This window comes from Ochotona princeps, chromosome 4 (assembly GCF_030435755.1).
Source record: "Ochotona princeps isolate mOchPri1 chromosome 4, mOchPri1.hap1, whole genome shotgun sequence".
Classification (NCBI taxonomy): Eukaryota; Metazoa; Chordata; class Mammalia; order Lagomorpha; family Ochotonidae; genus Ochotona; species Ochotona princeps.
Window position 1 is genome coordinate 86177738 of NC_080835.1, and position 13859 is coordinate 86191596.

At 40.8% G+C, this 13859-nt stretch overlaps 1 protein-coding gene across 1 annotated transcript in view; it reads left to right on the forward strand.

Moving 5' to 3' along the window:
* Positions 1–13859, forward strand: part of PGR (progesterone receptor) — a 58365-nt gene that overhangs the window by 13895 nt on the left and 30611 nt on the right. The window contains exon 3 of the mRNA XM_004585003.3: positions 9877–9993. Coding sequence (XP_004585060.2) covers positions 9877–9993 — 117 coding nt within the window. The remainder of the gene's footprint in view (positions 1–9876; positions 9994–13859) is intronic.

A 13859-nucleotide genomic window follows, 5' to 3' on the forward strand; every position in this document is an offset into this window, starting at 1 on the left:
TGCTTTGCAGATTTCATATTTTACCTCTTAGTACTTTAAAATTATGTCTGAAAGACAGATATACTTTTTAGAATAGAAACATGCTACTCCTGAGAAATTTAATGCTATGATGAGTTTTCTATTATTTTTCAAATATTAGGAGTTCTTTCATTGTTTCTTAAATTTGCTATCTAGAACAATTTTTTCTACTCAATATCCAATCAAGGGCTATATATTTCATTTGCCAATAACTCCACTTAGTATCTTTTAATCTAAAAAAATCATGGCCCATTTTTGTCCTTTAGAACATAGTCTAGGCTCGCTGTTTGGCGAAAAGTCCCTTAATCTGAATTTCTCTTTATTTTCTCCCCACATGAATAGATTCACATCAAATATTTTGACAAGAATACTTCCCAGGCCAGTGATATTGCAGTACTCTGGTTTCATGATCTCTCTTATCTATGTAAAACTTGTTGGGAGCCTAAAAAATATCACATTTATGGATTATGTCTGTCAGTATATGGTAGAAGCTGACATATTTTCTGAAACTATTATCAATTTTTAAAACCACAGACCTACTTGCTAATAATTTTCCAAACTAAACATCATAATGACAACAATGGTATTGTTCAGTCTTTTATAATTTATTTTACTGTCTGCTTTGTAGCTGTCAGTGTTAATTCTCATATTACCATTGACATTCAGTGTCTTTAATGGATTGTTTAGGTTGAAGATCATAAAGAAAAGGTGACCTCACACGGACATGTATTTGGAAAATAGAGGAGTATTTTAATTGTCCTGTCAAAGTTAATGAATGGTGATACTTTTTTTAGGGATTGTAAAAGGATGATTTTTAAAACTTATTTCTAATATTATCAGCTATAAATATTTATAGTTCTCTCTTCCAAGAGGCAGATCAGTAATCTTAAATTACAGTTTACAATGGATAGCACACTAGATGCTTATTTATATTTAATCATCAATGCTTAAACTTGTTTTAAAGTATTTGTGCTCTAGTAGCTATCAATGGCTGCAAGTGAGTTAGTTTTGTTTCTTATTCTTTCTATGTGTCATTATGCATTTGTGGCATTTTAGGTATTGAGTGTGTTTTAGTCATGTGAATGAGTTCTTTATTTGATCTGTCTGGTAGTTTTCTGTTTCTAACAATACGTTACTACAGCTGGAGTATGTTATAAAGAGGAGAGGCTTATTTTGGTTCATAGCACTGCTCCAGGTTGGGGAGCCACTTCTGGTGGATGGTCTTTTTGCTGGCCAAGATGGAATCCCAAGTTGGAGTAGAGCATCATGTGGTGGTGGAGTACACAAGAGACCTCTCAAACTGGCTACCTATGCTTAAGATAACTAACTGCACTGTAAGGTCATTACTTGCCTGGAAGGATTCATCTTTTATGAAGGTATGGCACTACTGAAAGTTTTCTTAAAAGTTCCATCTCGTATTGGAGATTAAATTTCAACATTTCTTTTTGAAAGTGACAAATCATTTTTTGTTACGATCAAATTATCTGTCACAACAAGGCAACCTAGGCTCACCATAAACATTATATATTGTATATAATTTATATATTTTTATATATTTATATTATAAGTAATTTATATATATATGTATATGATTTATTCTATTGACTTGAAAGGGAAGCTTTATTCAGTTGGGGATAGAGAGGAAAAATATTACCAGAAATGCCCGGTGGGTTCTTTCCTCAGCTTAGTATAGTAATAAAACGCCGGGAATCTGTTGCAGACAGAAAAGTTTATTTGCGAAGGGATCAGGTGAGCAGGGAAGGGAGAGGGAAGGGGAAAGCACCTCTGAAGAGAAAACTGGGAGGTGGGGTGCCTCTTGAAGGGGAGTGGTGGAGAGAGAGAGAGAGAGACACCAAAAATTTGAGGGAGGGTCTTGGGATTTTAAGCATTCCCTGACCCCTCCTTGTTGGGCGGCAGCCTACAGGTAAGATGTTCCCCATTGGTGGTCTCTTAATCAGTTAGGAAATGGGTGGGCAATGTTGGTGCCACCCACCTGAAGGTGTGGCCAAGACCTCTGCAGCCCTGGATGGTCTCAAAATATTTTCCATCTGCTGTTCCAAATAGTAACAATGGCTGGGACTGGGCCTTGTCGACGTCAGCAGTGTGGAGTTCTATGTGTGTCTGCTTTCCTAGGCAGACTAACAGGGAGCTGGATCAGAAGCAGCACAACTGATGCTCAAATTGTTACTCATATGGGCCGCTGGTATCACACTGGAGCCTCAACTTAAACATATCTTGTCCCTATCCCAAATCAGCCATGTCCTGAATTTCCTCAGAGCTGATAGTCTGAATCCTAGTGTATACTGCTACAGGAATTATCTTTGCTTCCAGGCATTTTCAGTTCCAGCCTGGAGAATATGCCTTTTTGAAAAAGTGATGGAAAAAAAAAAAAAAGCAAAAGTGATGGAATCATGAATTCATATTAAAATTTCCCAACTCATAATCCAGAGATTTTGAGCCTTTGTTGTGGCTCAAACAACCTTTGCTATGGTAACTATACAATGAATTGTAGCATTTTTGATTCTCCTCATAACATCTATCCCCTCATTGTGTGAATCAAAATTAACAGTATCCATTGCAAATATCCTATTAAAAATGGGAGAAGGGGACAAAATAACCCCTTGTTGCAAATTGTTGGATTATTAAAGTATATACTAAATTGGTCTATATGTATATGAGAGATCTTCAGAAAGCTTTTGGAAAATGTTGTAAAAAGATGTGTGTATATTTTAATTTTACTACACTGAAATGAATTTGATCTTCAATTACACGTTCCATGAACTTTTTGATGTACCTTTGCATGTTATGCATGCATTTTTGTATACACATACATAATAGCTATTTGACCCCAACAATATAATCTGCTCTTTACCTTATCCTTCCATCTCCTGCATGAAATTTTATTAGTCCCTGAATTTTTCATGAAAAGACCAATCCTGTTTTTTTACATATATCTCTCATAAGATCCTGGAAAACTTCAGTGATTGTGTATAAATCATTGTTTTCTGGTACAGGTTTCTATACCACGGGACAGTGAATATTCACCTTCTAGGATAGGTTAAGATTTTATTTAGCTTGTTTTGTTTTTAGTCATGAATAATTTCTTTTCCTAGCCAACATTTTGGGAAGACACATAGATTTTTAAAAATCTGCTTGTTAACTGATTTCTGTCCACGTGAAAGGGAAAGCAACAGAGAAAGAGGAGGAAAGACAGAGAAGGGGAGAAGTGTGGAGGGAGGGAGAGAAGCACGGAGATCTCCCAGTTGTTGGTTGCGTCCTTGAAGCTGCCTTATCTATGCAAGCCTAAAGCCAGGAATTCAAAACTCCAGCTGGGTCTTGAGCCACTTGAGCCATCATCTCCTGCCTCCTAGGATGCATTAGCAGGAAACTGGATTAGAAGCAGTGAGCTAACACTCCAGTATGGGATGTGACAGCCACAAGCATTGGCTGAACCCTCTGCTTTACCATGTCTGTCTCCAAGCAATCCTTTTTTTCACCTGTTTGGAAAAGGAAAGGGACAAGAGAATTGAGCATGTTGAAGGGGCAAAGGAATGAAACTGAAAAAGTCAGTTTAGTGTTATTCACAAATTGCAGACTTGGGAGCATCGTGGGCTGATACACACTGATGGCTTTCCACTACAAGCTCACTGAAAGTTGGATACAATTTAGGAGCATGTTTACAGTCTGGAACAAAAAAGGATGGAGGGGCCCAGTGCGGTGGCCTAGTGGCTAAAATCCTTGCCTCTCATTCACCAGAATCCCATATGAGAGCTGGTTCTAATTTTGGAAGCTCTGCTTCCCATCCAACTCCCTGCTTGTGGTCTGGGAAAGCAGTCAAGGATGGCCCAAAGCCTTGGGACCCTGCACCCACATAGGAACCCCGGAAGAGGTTCCTGGCTTCTGGCTTCGGATCAGCTCAGCTTTGGCCGTTGCAGTCACTTGGGGAGTGAATCCATGGATGGAAGATCTTTTTGTCTCGCCTTCTCTCTGTAAATCTAACTTTTTAAAAAAAAATTTAAAAAAAAAAGTTGGAAGATTCCTGCAAATCAGAAAAAAGTCAGTCTCCAAAAATACAGAAAACAAAACACTGTTTCACATTCTGAGTAACAGTCCCTCAGGATTGGATGGGCAGATGATGCATATTTTAAGCATACCATCCAGTGTCTCCTCTTTGAACTTTTCTTTCTCTTATTGTTTTTCTGCTATGATATATGTATCTTGTTAGTGGCAGCTTATAGCCTACAAATGCTTTCACGTACTTTCTGAGTCCAGGTGGAGAACGTGTGAGTAAGCAGTGAAAATGCAGGAAAATGGAAAGCTTTGAATGGTGTAATAGTGACTTGTTGAAACTGACAATTTCACATTGTACTAACGAGCAATAACAAGCCCTTTGAGTCCTCAACCTCCGGTTTATGAGGAGTGAGCAGGTGTTTCTGGACATGAATCAATTTTTCAATAAATTAGGGATTATTGCCTGAAGAGAAATAGTAACAACAGGAATTGTGTTATATTTCAAACCCCCAAAGTTTAACAGATGGCACATTACCAAGATAATACTGTGACAGAGCCCACAGATCTCTGCCCGAGCTTTGTTTATCTGCATACATGGCTAGGTGCATACTAGAGAGACGCATGCTGTGGAGTGCCTCTTTCTGTATAACTCGCATTCTTGCTGACTGCAAGTCTTGTTCATGTGTTGTGGTGGCAGTGCCGGGGCCCCATGCCAAATTGTCTGAGCTACAACTGGAACTGTGAGACTGTAGCATTTCTTTGGCCAAAAAGTTTCTTGGAGAAGACTAATCTCTAATTACACTCCCTGTGTTTTGCTTTTTCGATGATTTGTTTTCGATTTAGAAGCCCAATACATAACAATAAAGATGATTATAGCTTCGGGTTAACTGAAATTCTAAATTTCTTTAAGCCCTTCTGGTCCACAGCAATGAGTGATACCAACTCTTTTTTTTTTTTTTTTTTTTTTTTTTTAAAGATTTATTATTATTGGAAAGCCGTATATACAGAGAGGAGGAGAGACAGAGAGGAGGATCTTCCATCCGATGTTTCACTCCCCAAGTGAGCCGCAACGGGCCGGTGCGCGCCAATCCGAAGCCGGGAACCAGGAACCTCTTCCAGGTCTCCCACGCGGGTGCAGGGTCCCAAAGCTTTGGGCCGTCCTCGACTGCTTTCCCAGGCCACAAGCAGGGAGCTGGATGGGAAGTGGAGCTGCCGGGATTAGAACCGGCGCCCATATGGGATCCTGGGGCTTTCAAGGCGAGGACTTTAGCTGCTAGGCCACACCGCCGGGCCCAGTCCCCAACCTTAAATAGTATACTCCTAAACTCTTTTTCTCAAGACGTGTGCTTTAAATGTACCTTTAATTCCCTTATTTATATTTGAGCATATGTGTAAATTTATTTAGAACTTACCAATTATTTCATACTAAACTTCATGCATTCTTTATGGTAATGTGTCTATCATTGACTGCGTTACATAATTAGATCTTCTCTAGGAAAATGGAGGGACCTTATTTCCTAATTTTATACATGTTTGAGAATATTTTCCATGCCTATACATACATTAACATTAGAAACACGAACAGATGAATATTAAGTGCCCTTGAATAACTTGACTGGATATAGAAATCTTGAATCACATCCAGAAGAAATCTAACTGTATTTGTGGGAATTAGCCATAAATAATGATTGCAGCAAAGATTCATTATGTACTTGCCATGTGCCAGCCCATTCCGAGTTCTCACATGAAGTCACACAATCCTTAGGTGCAGTCCTAGTTATTACTAGGTATTCCTTCTTAAGTGAATTAACATCAGGTAATATTTCTCAAGTAAATTAGCCTAAAATGTTTAGTAATATGGCTTTATCCATGTTATTTAATTTTAACATATCCCAGTCAACTACATAACAGGGAAATAATAATCTTCCCATTCTTTCTGTGGTGTTAACACTGGGAAACAGCTCATGGATACTAAACTGTAGATCTGAACCTTGAAGAATCAGTGTTATCAATTAATATATATTTTAATTTAGTAGGGAAGAGGTGAATCATTTGATAAATAAGTGTTGGGTCTTAGTTGATATTTATTAATGCTTTTTGAATGAGTGATAGTTTTGTAGAAGTGTATAAGCACATCAAAATTATAAACTAATAGACATTAGGTACCCTTTTGGTCTGACTAAAAAGATTGCAAGTATTTTAGTCTGTTCAAGCTACAATAACAAAAATACGTTAGAATAATTACAAACATTCTAACTTTCTTCTCATAGCTGGAGAGATTAGGAAATCCCAGATCAATGTGCTATATACTTGGTTGCTCCCTACTTCTAATTGCTGCATTTTGCGCCTTTTTTTAATGACTTTTAATTTTTTTTTAATTTAACTTCTTTTAAAATTATTATCATCATTCTTTGATACAGTTCTGTAGGTCCTGGTATTTACCGTGCCCCCTTCCCAAATTTCCTCCCCCCCCACCAAATTCCTCTATGTAATTACTGTAGCATAGCTCTTCATAAACAGTCACATGTTCATCATTGTGGGCAGGGACAATGGCAGAGAGTCCGGCATCCTATTGTTAAGATACAGCTAATAGTTTCATTAGTAGTCCATCTTTAATCTGCAGGTAGAGATGCACACTGCACTGCCTCCTCACATCTGGACATGATAGTCTCCATTACGCAGTCACCACACATCCCTCTTAAATGAAAGGTGACAATACAGAATCAACAACAGGAAGGAAAATAGAAATTTTCAACACCATAAATTTCTTGAGAGGTTTTCATGGTTTAACAGTCCTGAACTGCTGGCGATCCTGCCACTCCAACTACGATGAAATCTCTCTTGAGTCTTCTGGCAGCTGTAGTCTATCTTAGTGTCTCTGGCCAGTTCTTCACTGCCAATGCCTGGTTGGAGTAGTTGATAAATCTGTTCTGTCCTCCGTCCTCTGCCATGGTACCAGGTGTCCTCTGGAAGCTCTGATGTACTGCCATATCCTCCATGTCCATTTGGATATGCTGTCCTCTGCTCTGTCTGAGCCACTGAGGAGGCCCAGCTCTGATACATCCACTCCCACAGTCAACCCATGCACTTCTCTCCATGGTTAGGGTTCTGAGTCCAGTGGTTCAGTTGATAGGGAATTGCCCAAGAAACCTCGTCTGAGGCCATCCCAGACCTGATTCTTGTGTGTTTGCCAATACAGGGTTTGGCACCGTCTATCACCCAAATCAACCTACACACACACACTGGTAAGTTGCAATTGCTGGGTCAGTGCTGTCTCCAGCCTTGTGTTTTATGAAACCCAATGGGTATTGGAGCCCAGCCTAATCCTGCCCACCACATAATCAGCCTTCACATAAACCAGTGGGAACTGTAGTCTGGTCGGAGCAACCCACAAAAACCCCCACCAGGCTCACCCCTGCCCTGGTTCCTGTGCTTGTCAGTATGTACAGCACACTGGTCCCATCTGTCCCACATCCCATTCAGCTCTAGTACATTTTGATGGGTATTGAAGCCCACTTCATCCCAATCAGTCCCACTATCCAGTTCACACTGATGCTAGCAGGTGTCACCCTCTATCTAAGCCATGCCTGTGCCTGACAAAATTTGGCCCTTGTGCCAGCATCTGCCAGCTGATGCTGCAGCAAAGCCCAATCAATCCACACTGACACTTGCTTATGCATGTACCAGAAGGTATAGTTAGTCCAGCCTGGCTTATCCCTGATCCACCTCTTTTATATGCCATCGGATGTGGCCTTGCCTGACTTGATCTGACCCCATCCCAGCTCTCATGCTCACCAATGGGAACAGTGGCCCAGAAGCCCCCTCACTGGGGCCATCCCCACCACTACCCGTGTTTCACATGTGCTGGTTGGGTGCTGCAGCCCAGTTCGAAACAGCCCCATCACCTCAGCATTTCCAGTGGGTGCTGTAACCTGGCCAAGCCAGGCCCTCCCCCAATTCCAACTCACATTGGTGGGGGCTACAGCCTAGCCCATCCCTGTCAGCCCTCAATCCTGGCTTCCCATGTGAACTGGCTGGTATTGCGCCATGACCCAGCCTGACCCACACTCCATTTTGGCACTCAGATTCACCAGTTGGTGATATGGACTGTGACCCAGCCTGGCCTGCCCCTGACCTGCACCAAATGTATGCCAGTGGGTACTGTATTTTGGCCTGGTCTTGGTTCTTGCACTCACCTGCAGGGAACGTGTCCTTACAGAAGAGTTCCCCAGGCTCCTCCATCTGGATCTTTCACAATGCCAGATCTCACGTACACCAGTGGGGCCCTGGACCAGCCCTACTTAGTCTGCCTCCTATCCTAGCAGGAACAGTCGCCTTTCTTCACCGGCCCTCACCCATTCTGGTTTTTGTTGTTGGGCGCTACAGCCCAGCCAAGACTGATCCATACCCAGGCACAGCTCACACGTGTCTCAGTGGGGGCAGAGACCTGGCCTAGCCTGTCCTATTCCTGCCTTGGTTCTCACGAGTACCAGTGGGTGCTGGATTCTAGCCCAGTCTGGCACATACTATACCCAGCCCACACACATGCCAAGAGATTCTGCAGCTATATCCAACCAGACCACAGCCCCAACCCTGGCCCTCATGCTCTCCAGTGGGGATCATAACCAGGCCAGGGCATCCCCTTTGCTCCCCAGCCAGGCCTGCTCCCCTCCACAGATCTCATGCATGCCAGTGGTTGCTCTGACCTGGCCTGGCATAGCCCCCATCCATCTTAGCATTTGCCTTTGGATGCTGTAGCCTGGTCTGACCTAGCGAGCCCCGAGTCCCAACTCTCACTGGTGGATACTGCAACCTGGCCCGGCTCAGTCTGCTCCCATCCCTGGCTCATGTGAACCCGTAAGTGTGATATCCTAGCCCGGCATGACCTACACTCCAGCCTGGTTTCTGCACTTGCCAGTAGGCTAAGATCTGCTCGGCCTTGCCCAGTCCACCCCTTTCCAAAACCAACCCACGCACTTGCCAATGGGTGGGGCTAACTTGCCCACTTAATTATTGGTTGCACATTTCAGCTGATGTTTTCTTCTATTTTGATTTGACTTATACATTAAATTGCTCTATATCATATGTTCTAAAAGACATGTATGTGCTCTAAAAACCATCATTTTAATATTAAAGTTGCATTCCAGTCTATCTCAAAAATGCAAGTAGTTTCCCCTACAAAAAATGATTCCAGGATGACATGTTTAATTTGTATTTCTCCTGTAATTCTTCTCCTTCATTGAGTGCTTATTTCTGTTTCAAATTGTTCTCTCCTTATTTATATTTACAGTGTTTTCTAATTTGTGACCAAAATAAATACAAACATCAGTGTGATTAATGATTTTTTAAAAAATATGCTGCTTCATAAGCATTAAAGCCTTTAAGAGAAAATCAGTTTCAGGTAGAATCCGTGCTATGCATTTTTAAAAAGGCTATTTCAGTTTAATGGTCTAGTCTGTATCTGTTTTCGTAAAGGTATAGAAGTCAGAAGGAAGGAGTTTACAAGGCCTTACATACATAGTGTTTATCAACAACAAGCTTGAGATGGTAGATAAAGGTAGTATGATGGTGACACCATTCAGAAGATGAACAATATGTGCAAACTATCTTAAAGGAGCCCTGGAGCTGATTTTATGCCATATGCCTCCCATTCAGGCTTCTGCAGGCACAGGTCAAGTACTGAGCAGGTTTATAGCATCACCAACATTCATTATGCCTGTCTAAAGACTAACTAAGACTCATGCACTTGCTCATATGCAGCTACCCTGTATTTCAATTGTTACCTAGAATTTGCAGTGGTCTTTAATGTTGTAATGAAGCTTTATTTTTGTTTGTTTTTCATTTTAGGGCAGCATAATTATTTATGTGCTGGAAGAAATGACTGCATTGTTGATAAAATACGCAGAAAAAACTGTCCAGCATGTCGCCTTCGAAAGTGCTGTCAAGCTGGCATGGTTCTTGGAGGTAATTCTGATGTTTTCGTCAGCAATATTATATTTAATGTTTATGCTACCAAACAGTGCATTAGAAAAAAATGCCGATTTTCCAGTTTACTTTTGTTCTTCCATTTTTCTGTGTTAATTGTTGGTGGTGACTCTTCATTCTGAAGTACCTAAATGCAGTAATGTATTCCATTTCGTATCAATAGATTTGCAGCATGTCAAAAGCTGTCATGAGAAGTAAGAAGTGGCATTCGTCTCTGTTCCCTACAAATAAGGTTCCGAATTGTGGATTGATCTGTCATTGGATACTATGAGTTGGAGTCTAGGCTATACAGCTCACTGCTGGAGTGGCCCTGAGCAAGTCATTAACTCTTCTTGGGCTTTTGTTTCCTTTCTGGAAAAGGGGAGCGTTGAATCGGCTCACAAACTGATTCAGCAAATTGGTCAGGTGCATTGCTTTCAAGTTCCTATAGGTGATTGTTTCTAGCAAGTTCACTGGAACTAAGGCAGAAACGTATTTGAGATTGTGGTAATAATTACCAATTTCTATATTGTTACTATTACAGTATCCAAACACTTCGGTAAAATAGCAGACATTAAAAAGTTAAATTTATGTTATGAGTATGATTTGAATGGAATATTATGACTAATGATATGAATGAAATAAAACAATAAGGAAGATGAAGAGCACTGGGTTATAAAACCTCACCTTTTCTCCCTACATGTTCTTTAGTTAACCATATTGTATACAATAGTGTCTGCAAATCGTGGGCAGGTGTTTTGTATTAGTTATTTCTTTATTTATTGGAAAGCGGAGTAGGAAAGAAAGAGAGTAGGGAACTCCCCGGATGCCTGCACAACATGATGTCACAACACTACCCTAAGAGTCATGGGTGTTACATATTAATAAAACATATACATAATTTTAAGAATATTTCTTATAAACCCTGGACAAATTAAAATAAAACCATAAACCCTTAACAAAAGAGAAAACATTTCTGAACAGGCTTCTTCTGCATGGCATATGAAACAGCTTGTTTCTGTCAACGTTATAGGCATGCCATTTGGGAGGTGTGCTATACAGACCAACATTTGTCAAATTTGAAAGCTACCCAAACCATTCCTTCACTCTAAAACCTTTGGCATAATGCTTAGACAAAATGAATCTAGCAGGCAGCCTGGGCACATTAAGGAAATATAGCGGATGACAACACTGACGGTGTTTTGTAATTTTTTTGATTTGAGTGTTGTGTTCCGCAAGTTGAGGGCAGTCAAGGAGCAAGTCTCAATCATCTATGAGCCCACAGCAGTATTTGGGTTAAAGAAGCACTCGATATTCACTAAATGAATGCATCCACTCTCTTGGCAGATTAAAGGTTGCTTTTTAGTTGCACATCTCAATTTCTTCCTCTTTATATTTCTACTTTACTCTGAGAGTCTTCAGAAACGTTCAAAATTTTCAAAATTAGCACTTTCTCATGTTCTTTCCTATCTAGTTAATGGTGGAGTGAGGAAAAAAGACCGAAAAGTATTCTGTCTCCTGGAGCAGTAATTTGTTTTCTGCAGCCTGAATGCCTTAGAAAACAGCAGAAACTATAATACTGAAATCCAGAGTTCATCAGGATCTGTAATCTTTCATGTCCTCTAAAAAATGGCTTTAAAGGCTAACTTTGTAAGAGAACAGGAATGGAAGATCTATAGATTGAAACTTCAGATATTCCTAAAGAATTTTCTGTTATCTCAGTATTCTGGCCTTAGCCCATCAAATTATCTTCTTTTTCAAACCCGTGTTCCTTTGGTCTACTGTTCCAGTGCTCCGACACCACAGTCTGCACTCCTCACAGTTATTACTGCATTTTCACATCTTCTATATCCTTACTTAGTGGAATTAACTTTAGTTTTCCCCCCATCTCCCTTCCCTTCCTTTCCTTGTCCTTCCCTGCTTTCCAGTAACTGTGTATTGAGTCCTTTTTTCTTTAACAGGTTCTAGTCTAAGATCTGAAATTATATAGCATCCAATAATTGAGCAAATCCTTGCTCTCATGTGGCTTACCCTTGGGGGTGGGGAGAAGTAGCCAGTATGTATGCTAAATGATGATAAAGACCGTAGAAAAATGCTAAGTATGTTGTGTTAAAAGGAATTGTCTGAAGGGATATCAATACTGGCCACTTAATTCTGATAAATATTTACATTTCACCCAGTTGTTTCATAAGCAGGAAGTTGCTCCTATCATGTGTTTGATGTGCTAATCGTAGTTTTTATTTTTTAAAACACCTTCAAGTATGTCCCTAGTCATCTAGAATGCTATCTAACCCAGCTGACCTGGGCAAGTGTTTCGCTTAGCAGTTAAGATGCCACTTGGGGTGTCCACGTCTGATATTAGAGAGCCTGGGTTCAATCCTGGCCTCTGCTCCTGATCCCAGCTTCTGCCTGGTGTACATCCTTGGAGGCAGCAGGTGAGGACTCCTTTTGGATCTCTGTCACCCGTGTGAGAGATACAGACTGAGTTCCTGGCCCTAGATCTAATCATTGTGAGCATTTGGGGAATGAAGTGTATGGGAGTGCTATGTCCATTTGCTTCCAAAATAAATAAATAAGTAATTCAAACTGTTGAACATTCACCTGCCACAGTGGTGTGAGTTCCATTCTGGAATGAATATATATGTGTGTATATGTGTGTGTGTGTGCATGCGCGTGTAGTTTTGTGCAATCCTCCACTGCTTTCCCAGGCCACAAGCAGGATGGGAAGTGGAGCAGCCAGGACAAAAACCAGCATCCATATGGGATCCCAGTGTTTACAGACCAAGGACCAGCCAACTGGGTATTGCATCAGCCCCTGAGAAGAATATATTAAATTATGATTTTTCTTTTCTTTTTTCTGTTTTTATTTTTGGATATCTCTTGTATTAAGAGCTCTACTTAATACTGCATTGCTCCCTTTGAGCACATTGCTGTATAATCCTTGGTAAGATAAAACAGAGGAGTGTCCTAAGAGTTGCAACAAGCATTGCTGTGTAGAAGAGAAAAGGAAGGAAAAAAAGTCTGAAAGGGTTGGCAAGAGCTTCAGAGAGAAAAAGCTCAAAAGACGAATAGATCCTTGCTGCATGGAAAAGGACAAAGGTGTTCATATTGAAAATAAAATGTATGTGAAAAAAAGTACATGTTCCAGTGATTTTAGTTTCTGGAAAGTAAGCTACTGGAAGTAGAGTGAAGGCTACCTTAAGTCAGATTCTAGCGTTTGGCCTTTGTTGGGTGGGCCATGGGCCAGTGAGTGATCATTCCAAATAAGCTATCCTCAGAGTAATCACGGATGAAGGCTAGAGTTTTAAATGCACACCTGGGGCCTTTCTTCAGTAGTAGCTGCATTTTTGGCTAGGCCTTTTTCCCGCTTACTTTTTGTGAATCTTCTACCCCAGGTAGTAAACCTGCCGCTGTCTTCACACATTGTACTTTGCCTGTGTCTGTTCTCCATCCACTACTTAAATCTGACTTAGGTTTAAAACTAAGTTAAAGTGTAATTTTGTTTTTGAAACCTTCCCATTTTTTTTCCAGTCCCTGCAGGGGCAGAGGTCTCATGGGGGACCCAGTATAATATCATGTTTGTCATATCTAGGGCGGTGGAAGTTCCTTGAGCCCATTTGGTTTGGATTTAGGTCTGAATCTTCTGATTTCAGCATTTGGTTATAGTGGAAGGTTGACGCAATGGACCACCATGGAAATGACGAGGGTCCCTACTATGCCACTCCTTTCCCACCTTACACTGGGCTTGGGAATTGGTTCTGTCTCTTCTCATGTAGTGCTTACTTCATTGTGTTATAATGATATATTTGCTAGCTTCCTATACAAGGGTTTTCTTCCATCCCAAGACTGAACTATTTGTGAGCCAG